Raw genomic sequence first — 24,875 nt, forward strand, 5'->3', positions numbered from 1 at the left:
ATTAATTACCTCCTTCCTCCAAGCAGCAAGTAAAATTTTCAACTTGCTTAATGTTTTTCAATTATGAAATGGCATGCAGACTCCCTAAAGTATATAAAATTATACACAGAAAAAGAACTAAAGGAATTTTGAATAACCAATAAATCATGTTGTTCTTTATTGAGTGGTTTGTCTGTGTGGATGTGTGTGTATATACATTACATCTTAACATGTTTGATTGAGCATGTAAATGCATGTGAGTGTATGGTGGCAAAATTGTGTGTCTGCATGTGAAGAAAACGGTTAATGTCAGATGTCCTTCCTCAAATAAGGTCCACATTGGTTTATGAGACAGGATCTTTCATTGGGATCTGAAGCTCACAAATAAGATTAGGATGGTTGGCTGGAGAGCCTCAGGGATCCTCCTGTCTGCTTCTTCAGTGCAGGGATTATGGCCACTTTAATTTTTATATGAGTTTTGGGATTGAATTTTGGTCTTTATGCTGTGTGGCAAGCACTTTATTGGCTGAGATCACCTAGAAGTTCCTATTAAGCTTTATACATATTTCCCCGCACTCCTTTTCCTTCCTTCTCATTCAACCTCATCTCCTCCATTTCTACCTCATTATGCATAAGTACTGAATGTTCACATGGTCAACCGATTTTCAAATAAGCTTAGTCTACGAAGCTTTGATAACACAATATGAGTAAGGATTAATTTGTCTTTAATTTTTACACTTATAAAAGACCCTGCAGCTCCTCTGATAATAATATACTCTAATGGACTTGTGCCTGATGCTATCATTAGACATAAGCAAAATGTAAGTTGTTCCTTAGCACTGATAATTTGTTAAAATGCTACTGTTCTTGTATTTTAGCAAATAATACGCTTGATATAATAATTTACCAAATGGGGCTATTTAATGGCTGGATAAAATTAAATCCTTTTCAAGCCAACTAATTAAAACCAGAGAATAGCTTTACTAAAAGAAACTGGCTCAAGCAAGCCTTATGGGTTGGTCTTATTTATATTCCTAGAACATCAATTTAGTAAATTATCACAATTTTTATTGTAAGAAGCACTAATACTTCTATTTTCATTCTAATGACTTTTGTTTTTTATTTGTTTGGCTGGTTTTTTCATTGTTAGGGTGCTGGGCAAGACCTTGTACCATTGTTATACACCTCTGGTCCTGTCCCTCAATAATATTTAAACAATATAACTGAAAATAAAAATATCCATATTTACTGCCTCTGTTTTAACAAACATCTTTATTTTATTCGTTGTTTCTTTCTACTCCATAAATGCAAACAGGGGTTAAGGTCTACCATACATGTAAACTTGGACTAAGATAAATGTAATATTCCAGTCAGTCTGTATTTCTGTATGTTTTGTGTATAGATTTGATTTTTTTCCTTTGAACCTCCTGTAGAGTCTTAGTCTCTTCCTCCCTCCTTATCCTTTTCTCTTTCCCTCTTCATATCTCAGTCCCCCACCTCTGTCTCTGCCCCATCTGTCACAAAAAAACATGATATAGTCACTTGAATAGCAGGTTGCAACTTTACATCACTTTCTATCTTTAGCAAATTAATTCTACCAATGAGGAAAAGATTTCTTTACAAGTTGCAGAAGTCAATGCCCGACGCTTCCTCTTAAATTTCCCTTTATTCTTCCCACATTAACCAGCATCTCACTCTATGGTTTCCTGCTTACTTCTTTACCTAACCACAGAATATGTTCAAATTTCCCTAGTAAAACCTACACTGAGAGAAATAACAACAACCTCTCAGCTTTTCTTCAACCTTCAATTGCATATCCCCCTTTCTTTCTACCAGAACTGCTATATCGAATACTAAGGGGTGTGGGAAGAGACACAGGTCTTGGTTTCTGAGAAAACACAGTGGACTGAAATAAAAATATATGCAAAATCTGGGGTACTTTTTTCAGTATTTCAAAGGTCATAGATAGTGAAGTTCATGGGATTTGTAGTGAAGTTTGAACAAGAGCTAATGAGGACATGGGATTGTAGGTAAAGAGCTCAGGCACTGAAGAGAAATGCCAATTTGACATTTTATGGTAAAATAGATACCAAAATAGATAAAACTTTTTTGCAACAAAAACTTCCTAAAGCAGTAAGTGTACTGACTAGAATAATTGACATAGCCTCCTTTTTCTCAAGTTGACCAAGTTACTGACAGAGCTTTCAGTGTTCTTTCAAAAAAAATCACACAGAGGAGATTCCACAAATTAGATCTAGAAATATATATATATATATATATATATATATATATATATATAATTATAAAATATTTCTGTACTTTTAGTATTTGGGAGCCTGACAGCAAAGAACTGTCATGGTATGAAGCATTCTTGGCTGTACGGAGAATTCCAAGCCACTCCAGGCTACAGCATGAAACCCTGCCTCAGAAACAAATGAATGGAAAAACAGACAATCAACAGTATTTGGTAATCATAAATCTTTTTCTAACCAGAGAAATTATAAATATCCAAAACAAACTCATGCAGGATTTTGGTTCATTTTCCTTGTACTCATGAATACTGGAGGAGAGGTCTTCCCCAGGAAAGGGCAAGTCAATTGATTGTACAATTTCATATCGTTAACCCTGAAATCATACATACAAGTAACGATATACAGACTGAACATGTGTATATGTATCGGGATATACATATATGTACATACATATGTGCATACAAGAGCAATAAATACTTAAGAAAAGAGGCCATGAATTTGAAGGAGAGTGGGGTATAAGATTGTGCTTGGAGACAGGAAAGGGACAGAAGAAATGTTGTGATTAAATTATAATTTAAAAAAATTATAATTTTTGAAAGAGAGGAGGAGGAGACATAAAGGGGAAGGAGAGATTAAGATTCACAGTGGAGGCCAACAAGCCTTCATTTAAATGTTCATTGTGATCTCCCTTTTCTGCATTGGGCTGAATGGCTAGAAATAAGCTAAGAAAGCTAAGAATTCCCACAGGATCCCCAAATCCCTTTAGCATCCTATTTGTCCATGAGAAAGTAACTTCCTCGGAAAACAAATTTGATGAGAAAAGTGTCTATCATTTTCAGTTCTAACAGAAGACTTTTAGCATTTCAGGGAAGCAGTTCTTTGAAAGAACTAATCCTCTCTCTCTCTCTCTCTCTCTCTCTCTCTCTCTCTCTCTCTCTCTTTCTCTCTCCTTGTATGGATGTAATTTAGTTATGCTATGTGTACTATGTGTACTGATAGACTTCTAAAAGTTACAATGTTGGGAAAGAAAAGGTTCCAGTGTAACAACACTTAAAACTTTCAAAATGTTATGTGTGTATAATAAGGCAAATAGAAGCCAGGGATTAGAACCCTGGTGCAACTCTCCCTCTTTTTATTCTATTAACCAACGAACCAGAGCAGCATAAAACATATACTCAGTTATTTTGCACTATGGAGGCTTATTTAAACTCTGAGACCAATTTTATGTTTCAAAAATGCAGAATGCCTATCTTCTGATAGACCACACAAAATGTGCCATTGGTATCTGACTATGTAAAAAAAAATCTTACTTTTTAAAGTCCAGTCTTTCTAACAGCTGCAAGATATACTTTTAAAATATTCATTAGCTTAATATTTTGCTAAGCAGAGAACATATAAAAGTATAAACAAACTCTACAGAATAAGTCCCTATAGGAAAAAGCCTTCTGCATATGTTGATGGCTCCTTTTCTGTACTGTATTGATAAATGATAAAAACAGTACATTCCAATCTCATTTTAGATGATAGTAATGTTATAAAATATATGTTACTCATTAAGAAAGTTGTTCTTACAGACCTTTGGGTAATATTTTTGAAGTAAAAGATTTTTCCTAATTTATGCATTCTTACATGTCTATACAACACAGAATTTCTCTTAAAGTATGTATATTTTCATGCATGACAAATGTCTGAGATAAACACTTCAGTAATGATAACCAGGTCAGTTTCATTCAACCACATAGGCTCTGCACACCAACCCCCTGACACTAAAATATAATGTGAGCACATTCTGTCATTATAAATGAAATTATGATTTTTCTCTGTTATTATGTAAAGGCACCTCTGATCATAGGGAGACATTTAATATAAATGACATTGATAATATGGTATAAAAGAATGCAGGAAGAACAAAATTTAAAACTAAAACTATGTGTCAGTCTTGTTGACCTAATAACCTTTGGCATGCATTTCAAACATTTTCAATGTGATGTGTTTGAATGATAATTTCATTGGACTGTGGTAGTCTCACTCCTCCTAGGATAAATATGAAGGCCCAATACATAATTTCATCAAGTCCATGGTTTCATGAAATTTCTACAATGTGATACTTTTGACTGTCATTTTAAAAATGCGAACACATGACAACATTGGAGAAAAGATAATGCATGTTATTGCTATTACTCCCAAGAGGCATAGTGGGTAGGATATTGACTAAATCTGACTAGGTTTAAGATTTATTGGTTTGGGGATTTTGAGTGTCTTTTTCTAGAGCCTATAGCTACTGACACCAGAACAACCTCTTCTATCCACATTTCTTATCTTCTTTCCTGAACAAATAAAGTATACTCAAGGACTTATTGGCTCATAATCCCAAAATGCCATGGGAATACCAAATAAGAAGTCAGAAAGTATCTCATAATGTTATCATATTTGATTCAGTTGATAAATAATCATCACTATCCATACTATTGGTCAAAAGAAGTGTAAAAGACACAGACAGCTTGGACCTAGACCTTGTCTATTAATCCTGCATCCTACTTTCTATTTTTCTCATTATCTAACCGTATCTAATATGGTACCAAGACTTGCCAATTATATATAATGTATTATATATAATACTGTACATCATATTAAATATATATATATATATATCCTGCTTTTAATAGTTAAATTAAAATTTTCATGTCTCAATTATTACAATAACCACAATATAAAATATCCCAATATCTGTCCTTTTGTCAATCTATCTACATAGTGCAATCAAAATCCCTTATCTCTTATAATAAAAAATGAAGAAGAAATAAACTTGATATTGAACTTCTGATAGGCTAGACAAAGACTCCAAAATCTGATTCTGTTATATGTTGCTATGGTTTAAATGTGAAATGTGACAATTGTTCATGGATCCTCAATTTGTACTTCTGTCTTGGGATATTTTGAAATCATAAGGAGGAAAGAGCAAGCCCCAGGAGATGAGTTACTAGGCAAGGGCCACAAGCCCACTTCTAGCCCAAACTCTCTATGTTTTCTAGACCATTGCATTGCTATAAGTCATTCAGGGACTTCTGCCACCAAGGATGGTTCCTAGCTGCTGGAACAAACCAACCATGATAGACAATCATACTCTTTCAAATTTATTTCTAGCAGAAATAAATTTTTGATTCTGTAAAGTATTTGGTCACAGTAAAAAGAAAAATCAAGAAAGATTTAAAATAAATATTAAATAATTGAAGTATTGAGTATTAAATAAAAATATTAAAAATTTAAAATAAAGATATAAAATGAGTACCAGAAGCAGAGTCACTGTGAAAATAAATACAGCTATGTACTTCTTAGTCTTCTGCAGTTGGGCAGATGATGAAATGTGGAACTGTTTGGAACTGTAAATGTTAGGAATTCCAGAGCTTTACTGTTACAGCTTTACAACCATTCTGAAGCCAAGCATTCTGAGAGAAATGTGCAAAAACTATGTTCCTGAGGTCTCAGGAGAGGAAAAGGATTCTTATATGGTTTGAGCTATAGGTTATTCACGTTGCATTATGGCAGTTTCTTTCACTATAGTTTGTATCTTGAAGCATGAGCAAAGTTGAATTTGAGTAATAGGTTAATTCAGTCAGCAGCAGAAGCTTCAGGATACCATAGTGTCTAGGCTGTGGCGTGGTCACTTCTCAGTGCATGGGACCAGGTTTACAGTGCAAGTATAAAAAGTATGACAAAAGCTCTTTAAAGCTATATAAATGAGAAAAGGAGTTTAAACCAGTCAAACCTTGGAAAGAATAAGTATAAACAGAGTGGCTTTAATTGTTAAAACAAAAGTGCCATTAAAAAGAAATCATAAGTTTTTTCCTAGGACTAAAAGAGCCTGTCTCTGGAAGGATCCAGTAAAACCACAGAAGCACTCATTTAGAAAGAGGGCACATAAAAAGAGCCCTTAGGTTTGCCTGATAGAAAAAAAAAATCACAGCTTAAGGAAGTGGTTTTTTGTTTGTTTTTTTCATGTTCAAATATGAAGAGACTCTGAAGCCCCAGAATCAAGGTCCAAGCTATTCAGGTTACAAATCAAGCTGTCAATAAAATCTGAGATCATCTAGGCTGCTATGGTTTATAAGCATTGAGAACATATGGATTGTAGTATCACTGAGGCTTGAGCTAAGTAAGGGTCAAGAAAACTGTTGAGGTTGGTCAATGTATAGCAGTGTCAGATTCTCTGAATTAAACTTCTTGTGGAGATATTTGTGCAGTTGTACAAATGAAGTTCAAACTTTAATGGAGACTCCCAGGAAGTGTCAGAACATTGGGATATGCCATCTACTGAGGAGAGCTGTGGGCACTGAGTTGTTTTGGGGTGATATTTGCTGTAACCAGATGATTTTTAGGTTCATGTATGCTCAATGAACTTCAGATAATATACCAGAGATCTCTGTACGTTGGACATAGGACTGCTTTAAACCAATCTTTTCTTTGATGTAGTTCTATTCTTTATTTTGCAGTGTTAATAATATGTGTCATAATATAATAGAAGCATGAGTGTGACTTTGTACAGCAGCCACACAGATAGATTGTCTTGAGACACATAGGAGTTTCTATATCCATGCAGTGCTGATAGTAGCAAGATTTTCAAAAACTTGGAATCAATACTTCATACATTTGCATTATGAGATGGCCACGAGTTTATAGGATCAGGAGCAAATGTTACGTGCCCACATGTTCATGATCTTTGAATCTATGTGCTTTAAGATATTCTATTGACTTCATGTCAAAGCTTGATGAACTTCTCTCAACAGAAATAATGTCATAAAGTTTAAATAAGTTTAAGATTATGTTGCCTTCATGAATTTTCCTCTTTTCTTACTTCATACACATGAAGTTTTTATTTCTGAGAAAAGGAAACTCAACTATAATCTGAAATGTGATGATAATAGAGAAATGTGAGTCCTATTTACCTCCAAAAGTCTAGCATGCTTCTGTCTGTATCCTTCTAACAGGAACCTTTACAGTGGAAGTAATGACAATAACAGTAGTTCCCAAGCTTTGGGTGATCATGCAATATCACCTAGAATGTTCTGAAAGAAATTCTGGTCATTATAACTACCAAAGCACATTAGTTAGATTTTCTTCTAAAGAATCAAATGAAACATCAGTTCAACGTTTCCTAGAGAACTACATTGACTAAATATCTGTACAGTCAATAGCAGAGAAAAGAAACACTCACACAAGAGTCTAATACTTTACTATTGTAGTAGTAACTTTTACTATATACTATATCAATATAATAAACAGTCAAAATAACTTTTTTCTAGTATCTTGAGCTTTCTTATTTTTATTCCATTCTGTTCTTGATTAGTTTTTTGAGAAAAAAAGGGCAAACAGAGCAAAGATAAATCAGCCTTTATACAAATGTGTTGCAAAGAAAGGGGAAAAGATATTGAACTTACACATGTTTTGTACATGTGTCTTCTTACCTATCATATTACACCTAGGAAAAAACACAAATCCTAATCTCTATCCCATTTTGTTTTTATGTCATAATCAAATGCGTTTAGCTCTCATTAATTTATCGCAACACAGATTTCACATAGACTCTAATATACATTTTTACAATCAATATACTTTTGTCTCTCTTATGTATTGAAATTATTAATAAACATATAAAAGTATGAGATATACTATAAAATAATTCACATTTCATGTCCAGAGGTATGAATAGTGAAAGAACTATAGTCTGGAGAGCCTTTGTAACTTTCTGGCCAAAATGGTAATTGCCTGCTCTAGCTACTCAGCTTGGGTAGAGCTTTGTCAGCCTCTCTTCTTCCATGACAGATTATTGACTATTTGGCCCCTGATAGGCTAGCCATGTTGCAGCCGGTGACCCTAAAATTATGCACATAATGGAATGACTAAATGGAGTCAGTGAGTTTGAAAAGGAGTACATGAAATTGGGAATGCAAAGTGGTAGGAGGTACTAAGAGTTATGGAGGACAGAGTGATGGGTTGTTTTGGTCCAAACACATCATTGCCATGAATCAAATTCCCAAACAAACAAAGCAGTAAAGAGGAGAAAGAAGCTAATTATTTGAATCTGTGAAGAGGAATTGAGATCAAGAATAGGAAAAGTTAAAAATTTGAGAGGGTTTCAAAGCTCAGGTCCTAGCCTAGACACAAAGAACATATTGTGTATGTTTGTGTTTGTGTGCGTGTGTGTGTGTGTGTGTTTATGCACATACACAAACATGCACACACATTTGTCTGTGTTTACTTGTTTCTTATCAAAACTGATGATAAAAGTAAAACTGAAAATTAGAGTGTTTCTGATATATCTTTATATGTGCCAAGAAAGTTATTCAAATCAATAATTTCAATTCTCACTTACTTATGTTATGATTTTATTTTGTACATGCATTTTTGCCCTTATGGATATTTTTAAGTTTTGTTTTACTAATGCACAGACTTACCTTCTTGTACATATTCTACATTTGTTTTTATACTGCAAAGACTTCACTGATAGCGACATATGTTACAAACCACACGAAATATTTGCTGTCTTTTCACTTAATTGATAATATTGGAGGAAAATGTAGAAACTTAGAAGCAATGTAACATCTGTTTCATAATATTCCCCTGTAGCATTGCTTTCTCCATACTGATCCTCTGGATGAATCAATTTAGCCTTCTCTCTTTCTATCTGTGACTTATACTCAAAGGAAAGACTTCATATATTCACAAAAGGCACATGCCAATAAATATTTATGGGAGATAGCTTTATTTGCTAATAGAACTTGACAATTTTACATTTAGTAAATATATATATATGTAAAATCACACCGCAAGTTTCTGGAGTTAATTGCACATGATGTAATAACAAAAAAAATATATTTTATACTATTTCATACTCATTAGAATGGCACTATGAAAAAATAAAAATATATTGACAATAATGTAGAGAAATTAGAACTAATGCATTATGGGTAGAGGTGAAATGGTGCAGCTTCTATAGAGAATAGTATGATAACACTGCACGAAACAAGCTGAGAATTGTTGTGATCAAACAATTACGTTTTTAAAAGATGTATGTTCAAATAAATGACCACTGGGACCTGAGAAAATAATTATATCCATGTCCACAAGTATAACAGTGGAGTGGATACTGGTGCATAAATAAAGTAAGAGGCAACATAAAACATCACAGGATTTCTGACAACTCTTAGAGTTTTAAGAGCACTATGTTAGCAACAGTAAAGGTCTTCTTGGAATAAGGTAACTGAACGAACTAAAGTAGGCATTTATAATTTTGCTGTTATAAAAACACTTCTGGCGATAGATAGACACTACTGTGGCATAGTAAGGTAGTGTAACAAATGCTAACAAGATATTCAATTAAGACATTTTTTCATCTTTTTTACATTTACTCTTTTTAATTTATTCTCTTGAATTTCATAGATGCATACAATATTTTTAAGATTATTATATCCACCCTCTTAATTCTGTCACTGCACTTCCTGAAAGCTCCCCTCTCCACACTGCCCTCTCCACTTCAAGATCTCTTTTTACTAATATTCCATTGATTCCAGTTAGCGTAGCCCCTGTGTCTATGGCTGTTGGGCCTCCCACTGGAGCATCTGAAACATACCAGTGACCAGACCTCAGAATTAAACTGACATTTCCATCCCTAGCAGCCATCAAAAGTCAGGAGCTCCTCAGCTAGGGTTGGGTGTACACCAGTGCCTCCCATCCCTACATGAATGTTGACCGGCTTGATCTCATGTAGTTTTTTGCAAGTAGTCATCACTGCTGTGGGTTTACTGGCCTCATCAAGTCTGGAAGATGCGAGGTTACATGTAACTTATTTAAATCTGTATCCCTGTTTTGAGAAAGACTCTAAGTTTTGATCCCAGGTTGCTTGGAACTCTCTCTGTGGTCCATATCAACTCTACACTTGACTGCCTCTACCTCCCAAATGCAGAGACTCTAGGCATTGGACAACATGTTCAACTATTCCAATTTTTAATGAATTCATTAAAAAAGGTTCTTGTTAGAGAGAAGACACAGTTCAAATTTTGAAAAACATTAAATAAGTTATGCTAATGTATGTATTGCTTATTAATTGGATTTATAGGGTTTCAAAGGGACCTTATTCAAATTTTAAAAAGTTATTTAAAATTCCCCCCATACACACATGGATTGGGGGGCTGGGGAAGTGGAAATAAAATGAGGATAGGAAAATCATTGATTATTGTAACAGTTTCAAAAGAATATTTGTCCAGAACTTGGTCAAAAATGCAGTTGATGTATATATTGTATTTACCTGTGCAAAAGCTGTATTTATTTGCACTAAAGTGATTTTCTCACTTTTCTGAAACCATATTAATTCTTTTAAAAAATATGTACCTCTATGCACTGCTATGTATTTGGGAAATAGTTCTAATATATTACCAAGTACAGAGAACCATGTAAAGTGATTATAAATTATCCATTCTAAAGTCATAATTTAGTATTGATCGATTATAATTGAAATATAGTCATTAAGTATTAAATGAAACTATCACATGAATTTTTGTTTAAAATAAAAGAAAGCCCACATTAATACTAGAAGTACACATTAAGTACTTGAAGACTGAGTGAAGAAATAATCATTAAGTACCACTGTATTCCCTTAAACTGCTGAGACATTGGACATAATTTTGAATCCTGACTCAAATATCAATGTTTTGCTCTTCAAACTTAACTGCATGAATTGAAAGTTGGATACACAATTTATCTATTCACACAAGCAAAATGAACATCTGTTAACTTCCTGTCATGGGAGTGTGGCTGTGGTGGGCAGGGTGTGAACAGAGCCTCTGATGTGTAATGTTCATCCCATCTGCACACCAGGTGGCATTGCATGGCTAATCAGAGGATGATAACACACATCAGGATTCCTTACATAGCTGGTGATAAGAAAATAAATCCATTCAAACTTCGTTTCAAAACTTTTTTTCTCATGTTCTCACAGTAAACACCCTTAAATTTGTATATAAAGAATTACAATATTCAAGGTTTAAGTTTATTAGTGCTGCAGTATTGGTTTTTCTATGTGACAAATTCATGACATAATTTACTGTATTAACTAATGTGAGTTTAACTAATTGAGAACGAGCGGGAGAAATCAGCAGAGTTTTGTCTGTTGTATTTAGAGCACAACTGTACTGGTTGTTCCTTGAATAATTCAGAGACATGATCAGGAGTAAATTAAATTTGATATAAATTTTAGTTTTATTACTCCTAAAGTTGGCTTGCTGCTGCACTCAGCATGGCTCCAGAATGAGCCTTACTGCGACAACAAGGGAAGGAAAAACAGGCAAACACACAGATATACACTTAAGCTGGGATTGAACAGGCTGGCTTGATGGAGAAATTACAGCATCCCAGAATCTCAATGTGTTTATTATATTCCCTTGAATGGAGAAGTGGGTTTATTGTATACAGCTGGAGAAGGCGGCAGCAGTGCTACACACAGATAAAGAAGGGAGCATGGTTTATGCTATACTGCATACACCTGGATCAAGGAGATATGTTCACATGATCTCCATATGAGTAGTTTCTGTAGGAGAGCAGTCTGTAGGTCATTAATATCTGGAGGGAGAAAGCTACTGTGGATTAATTTCTATACATGCTAATATCATTCACAGCTAGACCAGAGAAAGGCTTTGCCATTGCTCTGAGCCTCCCCAGATTCTCTTGGGGGAAGATTTTGTTATTTAACAAAGAGTTCAAGGCTACTGTACTGGACTTAGTTATATCAACAACATACATCTACTCATGACTGTACTCACTCAAGTATTCCTATGCCCCCTACATAAAACCCTCTGTGTCAGGGAGATCTCTGAGGAGATCAATTGACTTTAGAACATACAGTTGAAAAACATTTAAAATCAGATATGTGTTTGTATGCTAAGTATACAAATTTAGTAGCAATATTTACCTTATTAATTAAAGACAGTATAGCCTATTTATACAAATAAGAATTAATAAATATCATAAATTATCCTGGTCTCATAGTTCTATATTACAAAAGCATGACTCTTATAATGAAAGACCATATTGAAACGAAAACCATTTTCCTCCAATTTACATCAAACTCTTGCCAGTTCTGTAGTTTTTCTCTCTCACTCTTCATTATTTTTATTTAAAACTTTTCATTTATTTTATATCATAATCACAGTTCCCCTTCCCCCATCCTACCATTCCCTCTCCTGCTTCCACTCTACCCTCCCCCATCCACTCCTCCTCTGTCACCATTCAGAAAGGGGCAGACCTCCCATGGGCCTCCAGAAAGCATGGTACAGCAAGTTGAGGCAGAACCAAAATCCTCCCCTTGCAAAGACAGCTGACCTGAGTTAATGGGAGTCAGAGATTCTTCACCAACAATTAAGAGCATGCCTAGGACCATCCTAGGCCTTCTGCATGTGTGTGATAGTTGTGTAAGTTGGTCTGTTTATGAGGTTATTAGCAGTGGAATCAGGTCATGTCCTTGGTGCTTAAACTGGCTCTTGGGAACTATTCCCCCTCATTGGGCAACCTCACTCTTCATTTTATGTCCAATATTGCTCTTTATTTTCCAAAATGTATATAGCTATAATTGACAAAATGCGAAAATAAACATAGCAGTGTAGTTTCTAGTGAGAGAATAGCTATGCAGTAGCAGCAGCTCATGATTTTAATTTGAAAATCGCAATGAATAGTTTACATACATTCAGTAAGGTCTGTAATTCTTCACAGACAACTGTATTGAGTTAGAGGAGGTTTACTATAGAGTCCTTAATGTGTCAGGGACAACACACACTCCCTTTCTTATCTTTGCTGCCATTCCATATCCAAACTTGTCTTCTAGAGGTCAGCTGAGACTTACAGGATGATTGCTACAATTATAAAAATATTCAAAGCTCATTTTACAGAGTGTATGCTTGTGTCCCATTAAAATTCTTATATTTAAGCTGTAAGATTAAAGATTATATTGGAGAATGGAATTTTGGTTTAGATTCAGGTTAAATAATCTGATAATAAATTGTAGGTCCTCAGTTTTGGGATTAGCATTTATGTAGCAGCAACTGCATCAACAATGAAAAAGAGGTTTTAAAAAAAAGACCAATTAGATGAACAAAGAAAAAGCTAGGTAAGCCCATTAGCCATCTGAAAGTCAGGAAGCGGCCCCCACTAGAGCACAAGCATGTTGTCCAATGATTGCAGACCTCCAGTTTCTCAATAGTATGGACATTGATGTGTGGTCTGTAGCATTCGGTCTTAGGATATTAGCCAGGGCAGCCACAGTAGTTGACTGTGCTCATTGGATATGTTCAATAAATCCCCTAAAAAATTTAAATGGTACTGTTCTCTCCAAAATGCAACTAGCAGCTTAATAAGCAGAACAATAATAATAATAATAATAATAATAATAATAATAATAATGAACATTTTGCTTACTTCAATGATTTTCTAATTCTTTTATCACTGACTATGTTAGAATTCATTAAGCCACTGGGAACACTAAAACAAAATTAATTCTTACATAATGAAAACACCTATTTTTCCTTCTTCAGTAAAGATAACTGTCATAAGAGAAGTCTATCTTTATTTCATAAAACACGTGGGAAGAAATGGCAAAGAAATCCCTCTGTCTCTATTTAAAGAAATCCAAAGATGATTAAAAATATTTGAAAGTAAAATAATATCATTTATACTTTTTCATAATTTTGTTAAATAAAATAAGATATAAACTACCTTAGAAGAAGCATATTAATTTTAATTAATTAATGATCAAATAAATATACATTTACTATGGACGGTATTTAAGAATTTCTACATACAAGATAAGTTAATGTCTTAAAAATAGTTTTCTTTTCAAATTAATCTTATAAGTTTATTTATTGTATGTGGGGGACATATGTATGGAGACAATAGAACAATTCGTGGTACCCAAGGACCAAACTCAAGTTATCACCTTGCCTGTACCCACTGAGCAAAATCACCAGTCTTTAAAACAATTTCTTATATAAAAATGAAATGCTTAACAAAACCTCTATAAGTCAATAAATTCACTCTTAAAAATTAACTTCAAGTCCTCAAAGCAAGTAGCATCAGAGTGTAATTCTCGATTCACAATAAAACATTAATAGAGCAATGGCATAAGAATTTTTCAGAGCCGATGAACTTATCTTTTAAAATTGGGGTAAGAGGATGGGAGAAGGAAGGGAGAGAGAGAAACAGAGAAAGACAAGGAGTGGGGGATGAAGGACTTTTAAACAGTTAAAAGGTAATATCTCGAATCTTTTCAAGAAGTTGTAACATTCTTATTATGTCTTCCTTTTTCCTAATTTTCTTCCCTTAAAAATTTTAGCTCTCAAAATACTTTATTGATACAGTGTGACAAGAATATGCTGAAAATTTTGAGTATCAAAATGAAGTATAATCATACTAAAAAGATTTAAAGAGATAATAGATAAGCACAACTAACCAAGAGTAATCAAAGGAATACTAAATTCCTTTCTACAAATGTAACAAGAGTACTTCATTATGTATGAACATAGTTAAAACACTCGCTCAGTGGATCGGAATGAGTGTCTGATGAAGGATTTGCTCTGTGAGAGGAATATTCGAAGGAGTATTGATTTTAGCATCAAGAGAGAGATTCAAGAATTTTCTCTGTGGGGAAATACATAGATAGAAATTGGGGAAATACTCATTGGATAGAAGGCTGTACATAAAATTATGGGTGAGGTCAAAAAATTGGGTCTTTAAAACTAAAAGGCTAGTGTTTGGAATATTAAGTTTAAGATGTGATACATTAGTTTATACTGTGAAATATTTGTTTAATGATCTAAATATATATGTATTGCAATCTTTTATGTTGTACTTGTTTAACTCTGTAATGTGTTATTTTCCCTGTCTAAAACAGCTTATTGGTTTAATAAAGAGTTTAACAGCCAATAGCTAGGCAGGAGAAAGGATAGGTGGGGCTGCTAGAAGGAGAGAATAAATTGTAGGACAAATCTAGGCTCCAGAGGAAAGAAGAAGGAGAACGAGAAGTAAGAGAAGGAGGAAGGGAGGACTCCAGGGACCAGCCACCCAGCCACCCAGCCACCTAGGCAACCCCAGAATAAGAAAGGAAGAAAGAAATATAGAATAAAGGAAAATTAAAAAAAAAAGGTCAGAAGCCAAACGTGTAAGAAGAGAAAGAGGAAAATTTAAGTTAATTTAGAAAAGCTGGCTAGAAACAAGCCAAGCTACGGCTGGGCATTCCTAATTAAGAATAAGTCTTCACATATTTATTTGAGAGCTGGGTGGCACACCCCCAAAGAGTTAAAAAACAATAAACAGAAACCCACAGGGTAGAGTCACACAGCTCCAGCATCCTGAGAATAGTCTACCTCAGTGTGAGTGTCACGAATATTGAGGGCAGTGTCTGTGAGGCAATTCCTAGATAAAAAACAATTCAGAGAGAGAAGAGTATCACGTGGGAAATGTTTACCAGTGATCTTCGCCTCTGACCATCAACCTATTTCAAAATTATCATCAACTGGGTGAGCCTGGAATCAGAGCAAGAAGATTCCAAGTCTTTGAAGATCAAGTCGTCTTCAAAATATTTACGTGGGGTCAGCAACAGAGCTGAGCAGGTGAGGGCACTTGAGTCTTGCCTGATCTGTGTTCAATTCCGGTAGGGAGGAAAGACACTACTGACTCTCAGAAGCTCTCCTCAGGTGTATTCACATGCATACAGACATGCCCACAAAATGCATAAAAACACAATTTAAAGATTGGAAACCAAATGGACTTTCTTGGCTATTACATGTTTTAATCTAAAATCACTCAGGGACACCGAATTTTAATATCTGTAAAAGAACACTGCCAAAATTTTCTCAGAGTCTCTATTATTTTCTTCTATTTTCATAAGGTGACCAGTCTACCACCTGCTTTTGAAGATTAATATGTGCTTTCTATAGATATGTTAATACGATCAAAGAATAATTGCCCTACATCTCTTTTATCCCCTCTGGGGCTTTTCATGAACTCATTAACAGATGATTTAATGAACTCTAAGCTGGAATGCCTTTTCCCTCATTTTCAAATTCTTGGGAGCCATCTTACAATTATACGAGAGTACTTACAAGTGATACTAGATTAAACAATATTGCAAATTAAAAAAAAGTAATATTCACAGCAACACATTTGTGCTTTTTTGCTTACAATTAAGTCAGGTTTATTATTTTAAATAATGTATTTGTAATTGTTTATATGGAGTAGGTAACCAGTTTTTATCTGGGGGGCAGAAGTAAAGTGTGCTGTCTGAAAACTATTGCATTTCCTTCTAAATAAATAGAAAGCATACATGATTATCTACAATATAGAAATTCCTGATTAAGAAACTAATTAAGAATAACTTTTGCAGAGAAGAAGTCTGGCTGTAAGAAGGCACAAGAGAGTTAAGTAAAGGCCACAGAACAGCAAATTTAATACCACAGTTTCTCAATGGATTTTCTTAATTGTAATTATCTCTTCCTCAGCTGTTATAATATTTGGTAATCTTCACACTACAAAATATTCTTCTCTTATAGTTAACTGAATGAAAGCAAAAAAAAAATAACCCAACTGGTGCTAACAATAAGAAAGTGAAAGTAAATGTGGAATCTCATTTTTCAAGAGTATATATTCCTGTTCAACCGCCATACGTGGAATGTTATAGTGCGGGCTGGTGTCCTCAGAATGTGTTAAGTTTCGATCTTCGGTCTAGAAGAGACTTTTAATTTGGAAGTATGATATTGGCTATCCTAAGCTTATTCTTCCTATAAAATTGATTTTCCATAATTAGTGGCCAATTGTTGATTGCTGTTAGAAATTTTGGAGTTTTATGTTGTTTTTCTGCTCTTCTTAAACTGAATTCTATTTTCCATGATTGCTAGTCACATCTCCATGGTCAAGCCAAGAGTTAATAGACTGGATTATATTTGGGATAGATTCTGGAGTGCCGTCAAAGATCCAGTGGTAGGTGGCAATACCATCACTGTGATTGAAGCTCTTCCTGTTTGTTTCATTGCAATACTGATGCCAATCATGGAAGAAGTGACAATGTGCCATCATAGGTTTATTTTGTGCTGGAATATATAATAATCACCAATATTTTAAAATATTATATTCTTTTGTTTTGGTTAATTATTAAAATTGTTTCAATAAACTCAATACAAAATAATACTGAGAGAGTTCCTACTTTGTCCTAGGTATTTTGGAGACTGTTTATGGGTTTCTTTATTGATGGCGACAAAAGGCATACCCAAGTCCTCAAGCACACCATACCCTCTACCAGTCCTGTAATCTCCTTTATGCACGTGGAATTAAGAGGGTATGAGAGGAAATCTAATGACAGCACAACCAGACCCCTTGACTTTGACATGCTGACAACGTGGCCAAGGTGACCAGGTGACCAATCATCCTTTGCTGCTAGCTATGTTTTATGACTAAGTTATGAACAATTAAACAGATGCATAAGTGGTATATACAGCTGCTACACCACAAACCTAAGAGGACAGGTGCCACCTGTGAACACATCACCACATTAAAATGTCAATGGATTTGCTATTCGGCATGAAAATATACAATATAAATCTGAAAGGACTGAACACTGCTTGTGTTTCATTCACAGAGTGCACAGTCCACTGAAATGCCTTTGATGTGTCTTTGATTATTTTTCAAATATAGGGTTCTTCTGACTGCTAGAATCAGGGATCCAGTAGTAATGAAAGTGCTGCTAGGAATAAAGGACTCCAAGATGTCTTCCGGATAAACATGGAACAGATCTTCCCTACAGTATTTGCGTGATCACACTGTGCCAGACCGCCTAGTGTGATGATGGTCATGGAGCATATCATTGTAGCTTCGCTGCAATACTTTCCTTCTCTGAGATTTCAAAAATAAAATGAACTAACTAACAGTTATACTTCAAGTTGCATTGATTATATAAGTGTGCCTTAGCCCGTGTACGGTTTATCTCTCATATGTTGCTCAACATTTATTTACTTAGCACCACTATATTGTAAGGGTGGAAGTGTGAACTATCAGATGCATAACCAGAAAGATGAAGTCTGCAAAGGGGATGTGCCCAGTTCCTTAGACATCAAGACACATTGTTCCTACACCTGGACATAGAAGGGACTCATCTTCAAAATGTAAACAATCCTAAGTGGATATTTTTCCTAACTCAATTTAAACCTAAGCATACCACTGAATTTAGATTTCATTGTTATTTTAATCTTTATCACATACCCAGTGATATTGGGCATTTGGTGTTTGCGTTATTCATATACTACTTACAGGTAGGTGTTAGACATACCATGCTGGAAATGGTGATTTTTACCACATAATTTTTACAATGTACACCTATGAGTATCAAATTTTAACTATTAAGTTACATTAAATGTTTTATGCAAAACATAGTATGCATGTGTAAACACACATGATGAAAATAAACACATATAACAGAAAATAAACCCCATATATATATACAACATAATGTTTTTATATATTTATATATAATATATATAAAACATAACATTAGTACTTTATATTATTTTTATTTGGAATTTTAATTTCTGCACTTTAAAAATAAAAAACAATGAATAGACTCTGTAATATTGATTCCATTGAACAAAGAGAGCTAATCAATATTTTGACAAAGATGTAGAGAGGAGGCATTCTTATTCCTGTTATGAGCACTGGCAGTAACACACTGTGTGAGTCTTTTTATTTGGTTAAAATATCAAATTTTTAGAGCTATCAAACCCAAGTTGTCTCAAATAACAACTAAGTCTAGTGTGAATACATACAAAATCTCATCTCACTACTTAGAAGATGCTTAATCATTCATGAGTAAGAGCTGTAACTCTGAAATTCATAAAAGTATGCATTAAATGAGACAAATAACATAATGGATTCCGCTAGTGTTGGGGGTTCAGTGAAATCTAAAAGTGATTTTTTTTCCCTAGCAATAAATACAATATTTAAAATGAGCAACCATGAGAATACACATATATTAAATCAATGTGCTTAATAAAATATCCTGAAAGTTACATCTAATAAAATATTTTTCTTTTGATAAGGTAACAAAGTAAAATAGTAGTTGCAAATACTGGAACGATTTGACATTTTTACACACATACAAAAGATAAATCATTTCTCTTTTTTATTAAATTACTGATGTAGCCACTAATGAAGCTCAAAGTGCTCAGACTATTTCCTTTCTGGTGAGCTGACTGATGAATCTCACACATCAAACACCAAGGAAGACGCAAATTGTGGCCGAAGCACTATGTACCTCTTTTGTCTCTTTCTCTACGGTGTTAGAAACACAATGTCCATTTGCCTATGGTCAAATTTCCAATCATCCTTTGCTGCTAGCTATGTTTTATGACTAAGTTATGAACAATTAAACAGACGCATAAGTGGTATATACAGCTGCTACACCACGAATCTAAGAGGACAGTTGCCGCCTGTGAACACATCACCACAGTAAAATGTCAAAGGATTTGCTATTCAGCATGAAAATGTACAATATAAATATGAAAGGACTGAACATTGCTTGTGTTTCATTCACAGAGTGCACAGTCCACTGAAATGCCTTTGATGTGTCTTTTGATTATTTTTCAGATATAGGGTTCTTCTGACTGCTAGAATCACTAGTTGTTATTAATCACTAAATTATTCCATTTTTTCATAATACTGGATTTCCTATGTATTAAATTTGGAACTCTTTCAATGAATGTTGTTTGCATGACCCCTATTTCCTGACTACAGATATCTTCATAGAAATGTCCATAGCAATAGATGTAAGTGTTCGAAGACATTCTACTCTGACAGTGAAACTGTACCTTTTATATCTAATTTCTGTAGGAATCTTAATAATGAATTGTAGTGTTACTTGAGAGTATCACATGACATAATTTCTCTTTAAATCTTCCACTTACTGTGGGCCAGGAACATGTGATCAACCAGAGACAGATAAAAGCAGGAGCTTTCGCAGATCCGGTATATACAATTTTATAGATGGTGCAAGTCTCTTTTCTCAGGAAAATTATGAAGTTGAAAAGCAGGTCTAAATTCAAAATATCTTTGAAAGTAAAATCTAGTGAAAATCACATTACTCTTCTTCCCATTATTAGTATACAGACTGGTCAATATAGTTAATGAAAATGATATAGAAAAGTACAATGGTACCAAAAGGTTCTGAAAGGCAGTCCAAGATTGCAAAGATAGCAGATTCACTTCTCTGTGATGATCTTTAAACCTAAATCAGCTAGTGTTCAGAGCTTTCCTGTGGATGTGGTACCAATGCTCTTGTAAAGGAATGAGTCATTGGAATGAGCAAAATTTGGTAAGGAAGCATTAATAGTGATTTTAATCTAAAAACGTAACAAGAATTCTGCCTTTGCACCAAGCTTTGCTCAGTCTACGCAGTATGCACTCACTGAAAGATATTGAAGGTTTGCACTTACATAGATGTTGTGGGAGTAACTTCCGCTGCCTCAATCAATAGTCGCTGAAATACGAGCCCACAGTGCAGCGGGGAGCGACTTCCGCTCCGTCAGCCAATAGCTGCTGAAATACCAGCCCACTGGGGCGTGGTATATTTCTCTTTTAAAAAGAGAAGCATATCCGGAATAGGCCCTCTTGGTTCCGGCTCTTGGTTCCGGTGCTCGGTCTCGGCTGCTGCTCCCGGCTCCTGCTCCAGCGACTAGGCTCCCTTCCTGACGGTTTATGGTGTATGTAAGTTTTACCCCCCGCCAAATAAATAACCCCTTAAAACATAACTGGTGTGGGATTGATTCGTTAATACATAGACAGTACTCAGAGAGTCAAAGAGAGAAAAGGATATGGGCGGAAGGACAGAAGGGTCAAGTTGTGTTTTAGAGACTACCAATTTAATATGCTCAGTTCACATCTCAGAATTTCCCAGAGTACAACATGGAACATGAAAGAAAAATGGACATCTTGACAAGGTGATAAAAATCTTATCAACTATTTGTTTTCTTTGGTCCCTCGATAAATAATAAGTGGAAGGGAAATGTTTGAAAATTCAATACTGTGAGATACTTTCCAAAAGATTTGGAGACTTCATAAAAGAAACATAGAACAACTCCTACTCTGTAGCTCATCATTAGTCAATTATGCTGTCATCGAAAGAGAGCAACAGTGTCCAGCCAGATACTGCGCTACCACATGATGGAAGGCATTCTTCACCTTAGAGCACACTTCTAGTGCTTCCAGGGCAGTGGGAGAACTAGGAAGACAAACATCTCTTCCTGATGCCTGTTCTCAAGGCACATGAAACAGTCCAAAAACGCCTGTAGCTACAGGATACCAGTGTGTCCAGTCAATATGGTGCATCAGTATATGGGAGATGTGGTTTCCAGTAGAGAAATGTCTTAAGGTGATGGACAGTGTCAGAAAAAAAAAAAAACATTTAAGTTAAATAAAGATATTTAGAAATAATTCACTCACCAATCCCAATGAAAGCAGCTTTGTAGCCATTTTCTTTCAGAGTGCTGAGGGTCATTTCATCTGTGGAAAGGCTTTTACCACAAATTATCTGCAAGAAACAGTACTTTGAGTAAGAATTTTTATTTTAGCAGCTGATTAAAACTAAATATTTAACACACAAAGTCAAAGAAATGACTATGAAAGTTTTTAATGAACAGGTTTCTCTAATGAAATTTGTAAATAATTAGAACACTAACATTTTCTGCATGAGATGAATGTAGAAAAAACCGTATAATTACAATGAAATGAGTAAAAAGTGGAACTACCTCATGACCCTGTATTTAGCTCCTAAACGTATACCCAAAGATTACATATTGTACCATGGAGACACTTGTACATCCTGTGCATTACTGATATATTCACAATAGCAAGGAAATAGACTAAGCCAAGGTGTCCATCAATAAATAAACTGATAATGAAATTGCAGTACATATGCACAGTAGGATTTTCTTTAATCATTAAGAAAGGTAAAAATATAAAAATGATAGAAACTAGTATATTAAGTAAGATAACCCAGACTTAAAAAAACAAACGCAGCATATTCACCTTTACCTTCTGATTATAGCTGTATGTATATGCTGGGAGAATAAATGTGGGTTAAAGCCAAGAAACTAGATATAATTTCATAACAATAAAAGAGGGAATTTTGCTTGTTTTTTAGTTTTGTGAGTGTGTTTGTGCGTGCATGGGGGGGGACACAGAGACAGAGACAGAGACAGAGAAAGGAAGACAGAGAGAAAAAGTAGGGTAATAAAACACAATTGACATAAAAATGGAGAGACATAGCAAAGAGATGGGAATAATTCCCCAAAGTAAACAGGTATGGAAATGTCATAAGTTACTTTGTATTCTCATTTAAAAATAAAATTCAAAAAAGTAAATTAAAATTAGTGAAAGTTCTCACCTTGTGTATATGGAAAGCACTATGTTCAGTTCTGCTGGGGAATACTATTTTAAGGTATGACACTTTGGTTTATACTGCCTTTGTTTAGCTCTGTAAAGCTGTGGTTCCTTACATGTTAAAAACACCTGATGGTCCAAATAAAAAGCTGTGTGTCCAATAGTGAGGCAATAGTGAAGACAGGTGGGGTTAGCAGTCAGGTAGTATAAATAGAAAGAGAAATCTTGCAGGAAAGAGAAAGAGCAGCAACAAGAGAAGGAGAGGAGGACATCAAGGGTCAGTCACCCAGCTACACAGTAAGCCATGGAGAAAGAAGTAAGCCATGGAGAAAGAAGTAAGAAAAGGAATACAGAAATAGAGAAAGATAAAAACCCAGAGGCAAAAGATAGGCAGGATGACAAGATAAGGAAAACTGGCAAGAAACAAGCCATGCTAAGACCGGACATCATAACTAAGAAAAGCCTCTTGGTAGGCCTCCCAAAAAACCAAAATCACACAACAAAATACTTGAGACAATAAGATAATAATAAAATGGTGAGACCAAAGAGTCGAAAAGATCCAAAAGGTCAAGTGAGAACAAAAGATTTCCACATGAAATTATACTACAAAATCATGTTATTAGTATGAGTATGGTAATTCAAAGAGTCACTGTAGCTTTAGTCAAAAGCATGAGACTGCAGGGTATTTCACTAAGATCTCAACAAAGGGTAGGGTTTCCACAAGGGGTATTACTCATACAATATGAATAAATCAGAGGGACAGAAGTCACCTTGACTTCAAGTTCCAATATTGTGATTGGTCTCAAACATGATTCAATTAAAAATACAATTATACTTATTTATTTGGGGCAACTAGAAGAGAGCACACATAAAGAGGTCAAAGGACAACTTGCAGGAGCCAGTTCTCTTCTTGACCATGTGGGGCCTGGGCATTGAACCCAGATTGTGAGGTTCAGTTAACCACTAACCAATGTCGTTAACACAGAGCCATCTCTCAGAGACATGAGTCAATTTTAAGGTAGAAACCTGCTGGACAAGAGAGAAGTCACATACCTAGGTGCTGTGGGACAATGGTCTTGTATCCTGTAAAGATTCGTCAGTTGTATTGGTTTAATTAAATGCTGATTGGCCAGTAGCCAGGCAGGAAATATAGATGGGGTGACCGGAACAAGAGAATTCTGGGAAGAGGAAAGACTCAGTCTGAAGTCATCACCCAGACACACAGCAAGCAAGATGAAATATGCCTCCCTGATAAAAGGCTGCAGGACTGGGAAGGACAGAAACCTCTATCAACAATTAGTAACAATGTGGACAACTACATCCACATAATACCGGAGAGAGCTTGGGAAGTAACTCTAGACACAAAAGCATGGCTTCTTGGTAGCAGTATTTTCTTAGGTGAGCTCTGTTTGCTAGAGGCAAGTATGTCTCATTTAAAGAGACTTTCTGACCCAGCTTTAGCTGCAAAAAGCTTGAAGTTCTTTTAAGAGGCCCCATCACCAAACATTTACATGGTGTTTATGAATAACCAGCAGCATAATTTTGGTGGTGGTAAGGACCGTGAAACTCCATAGAGTTGCGGCAATAAACATAGTTCTAGCCAGTACCTCTGCCATGAGGCTAGACTATCAGAAAGCTAAGGAATTGGGTGGATCCAACTGTCAAAGTCTCAGCTTTAATCCTAGCCACATTGCTTAGTAAATTAAATAGCCATGTGGTCAGAAAAAGAGAGATATACAATAAAGACATATTCAGATGAATAAAAAAATCCATAAAGGGTTTACAGTGTATTTTAAAATAAAGCTTGCGAGAGAAAAGAAAAAGGATAAAGTATTTAACAACAAGAGAGAGAGAGAGAAGTTGGGTATGGTGGCACACACCTTTAATCCCAGTGCTTGGGAGACAGAAGCAGTTGGATCTCTGTGAGTTCAAGGATAGTGTGGTCTACAGAGTGAGTAACAGGACAGCCAAAGATACACAAAGAAAGCCTGTCTCAAAAAATGAAAAAAATTAAAAATAAGAATAAAAGAAATATATTTTAAAGTAAAGCCACATAAATATAGAAAATACACAAGAGTCTGGATGCAGTATATTATTGTGTTATCTCTAAATTGTATGATTGCTGAGGTAGGAGAAACAGCTGCTAAAAGACACTTGTCATAAATGCTGCTGGATTATTCCAAC

At 35.0% G+C, this 24,875-nt stretch overlaps 1 protein-coding gene across 1 annotated transcript in view; it reads right to left on the reverse strand.

The window, feature by feature from the left end:
- The window catches only part of Dpyd (dihydropyrimidine dehydrogenase), an 801,706-nt gene that overhangs the window by 551,144 nt on the left and 225,687 nt on the right, over positions 1 to 24,875 (reverse strand). The window contains exon 8 of the mRNA XM_087897615.1: positions 21,753 to 21,840. Within this exon, the coding sequence (XP_087753741.1) occupies positions 21,753 to 21,840 (88 nt within the window). The remainder of the gene's footprint in view (positions 1 to 21,752; positions 21,841 to 24,875) is intronic.

Source organism: Myodes glareolus, chromosome 17 (assembly GCF_982192425.1).
Source record: "Myodes glareolus chromosome 17, mMyoGla1.1, whole genome shotgun sequence".
NCBI classification, from domain to species: Eukaryota; Metazoa; Chordata; class Mammalia; order Rodentia; family Cricetidae; genus Myodes; species Myodes glareolus.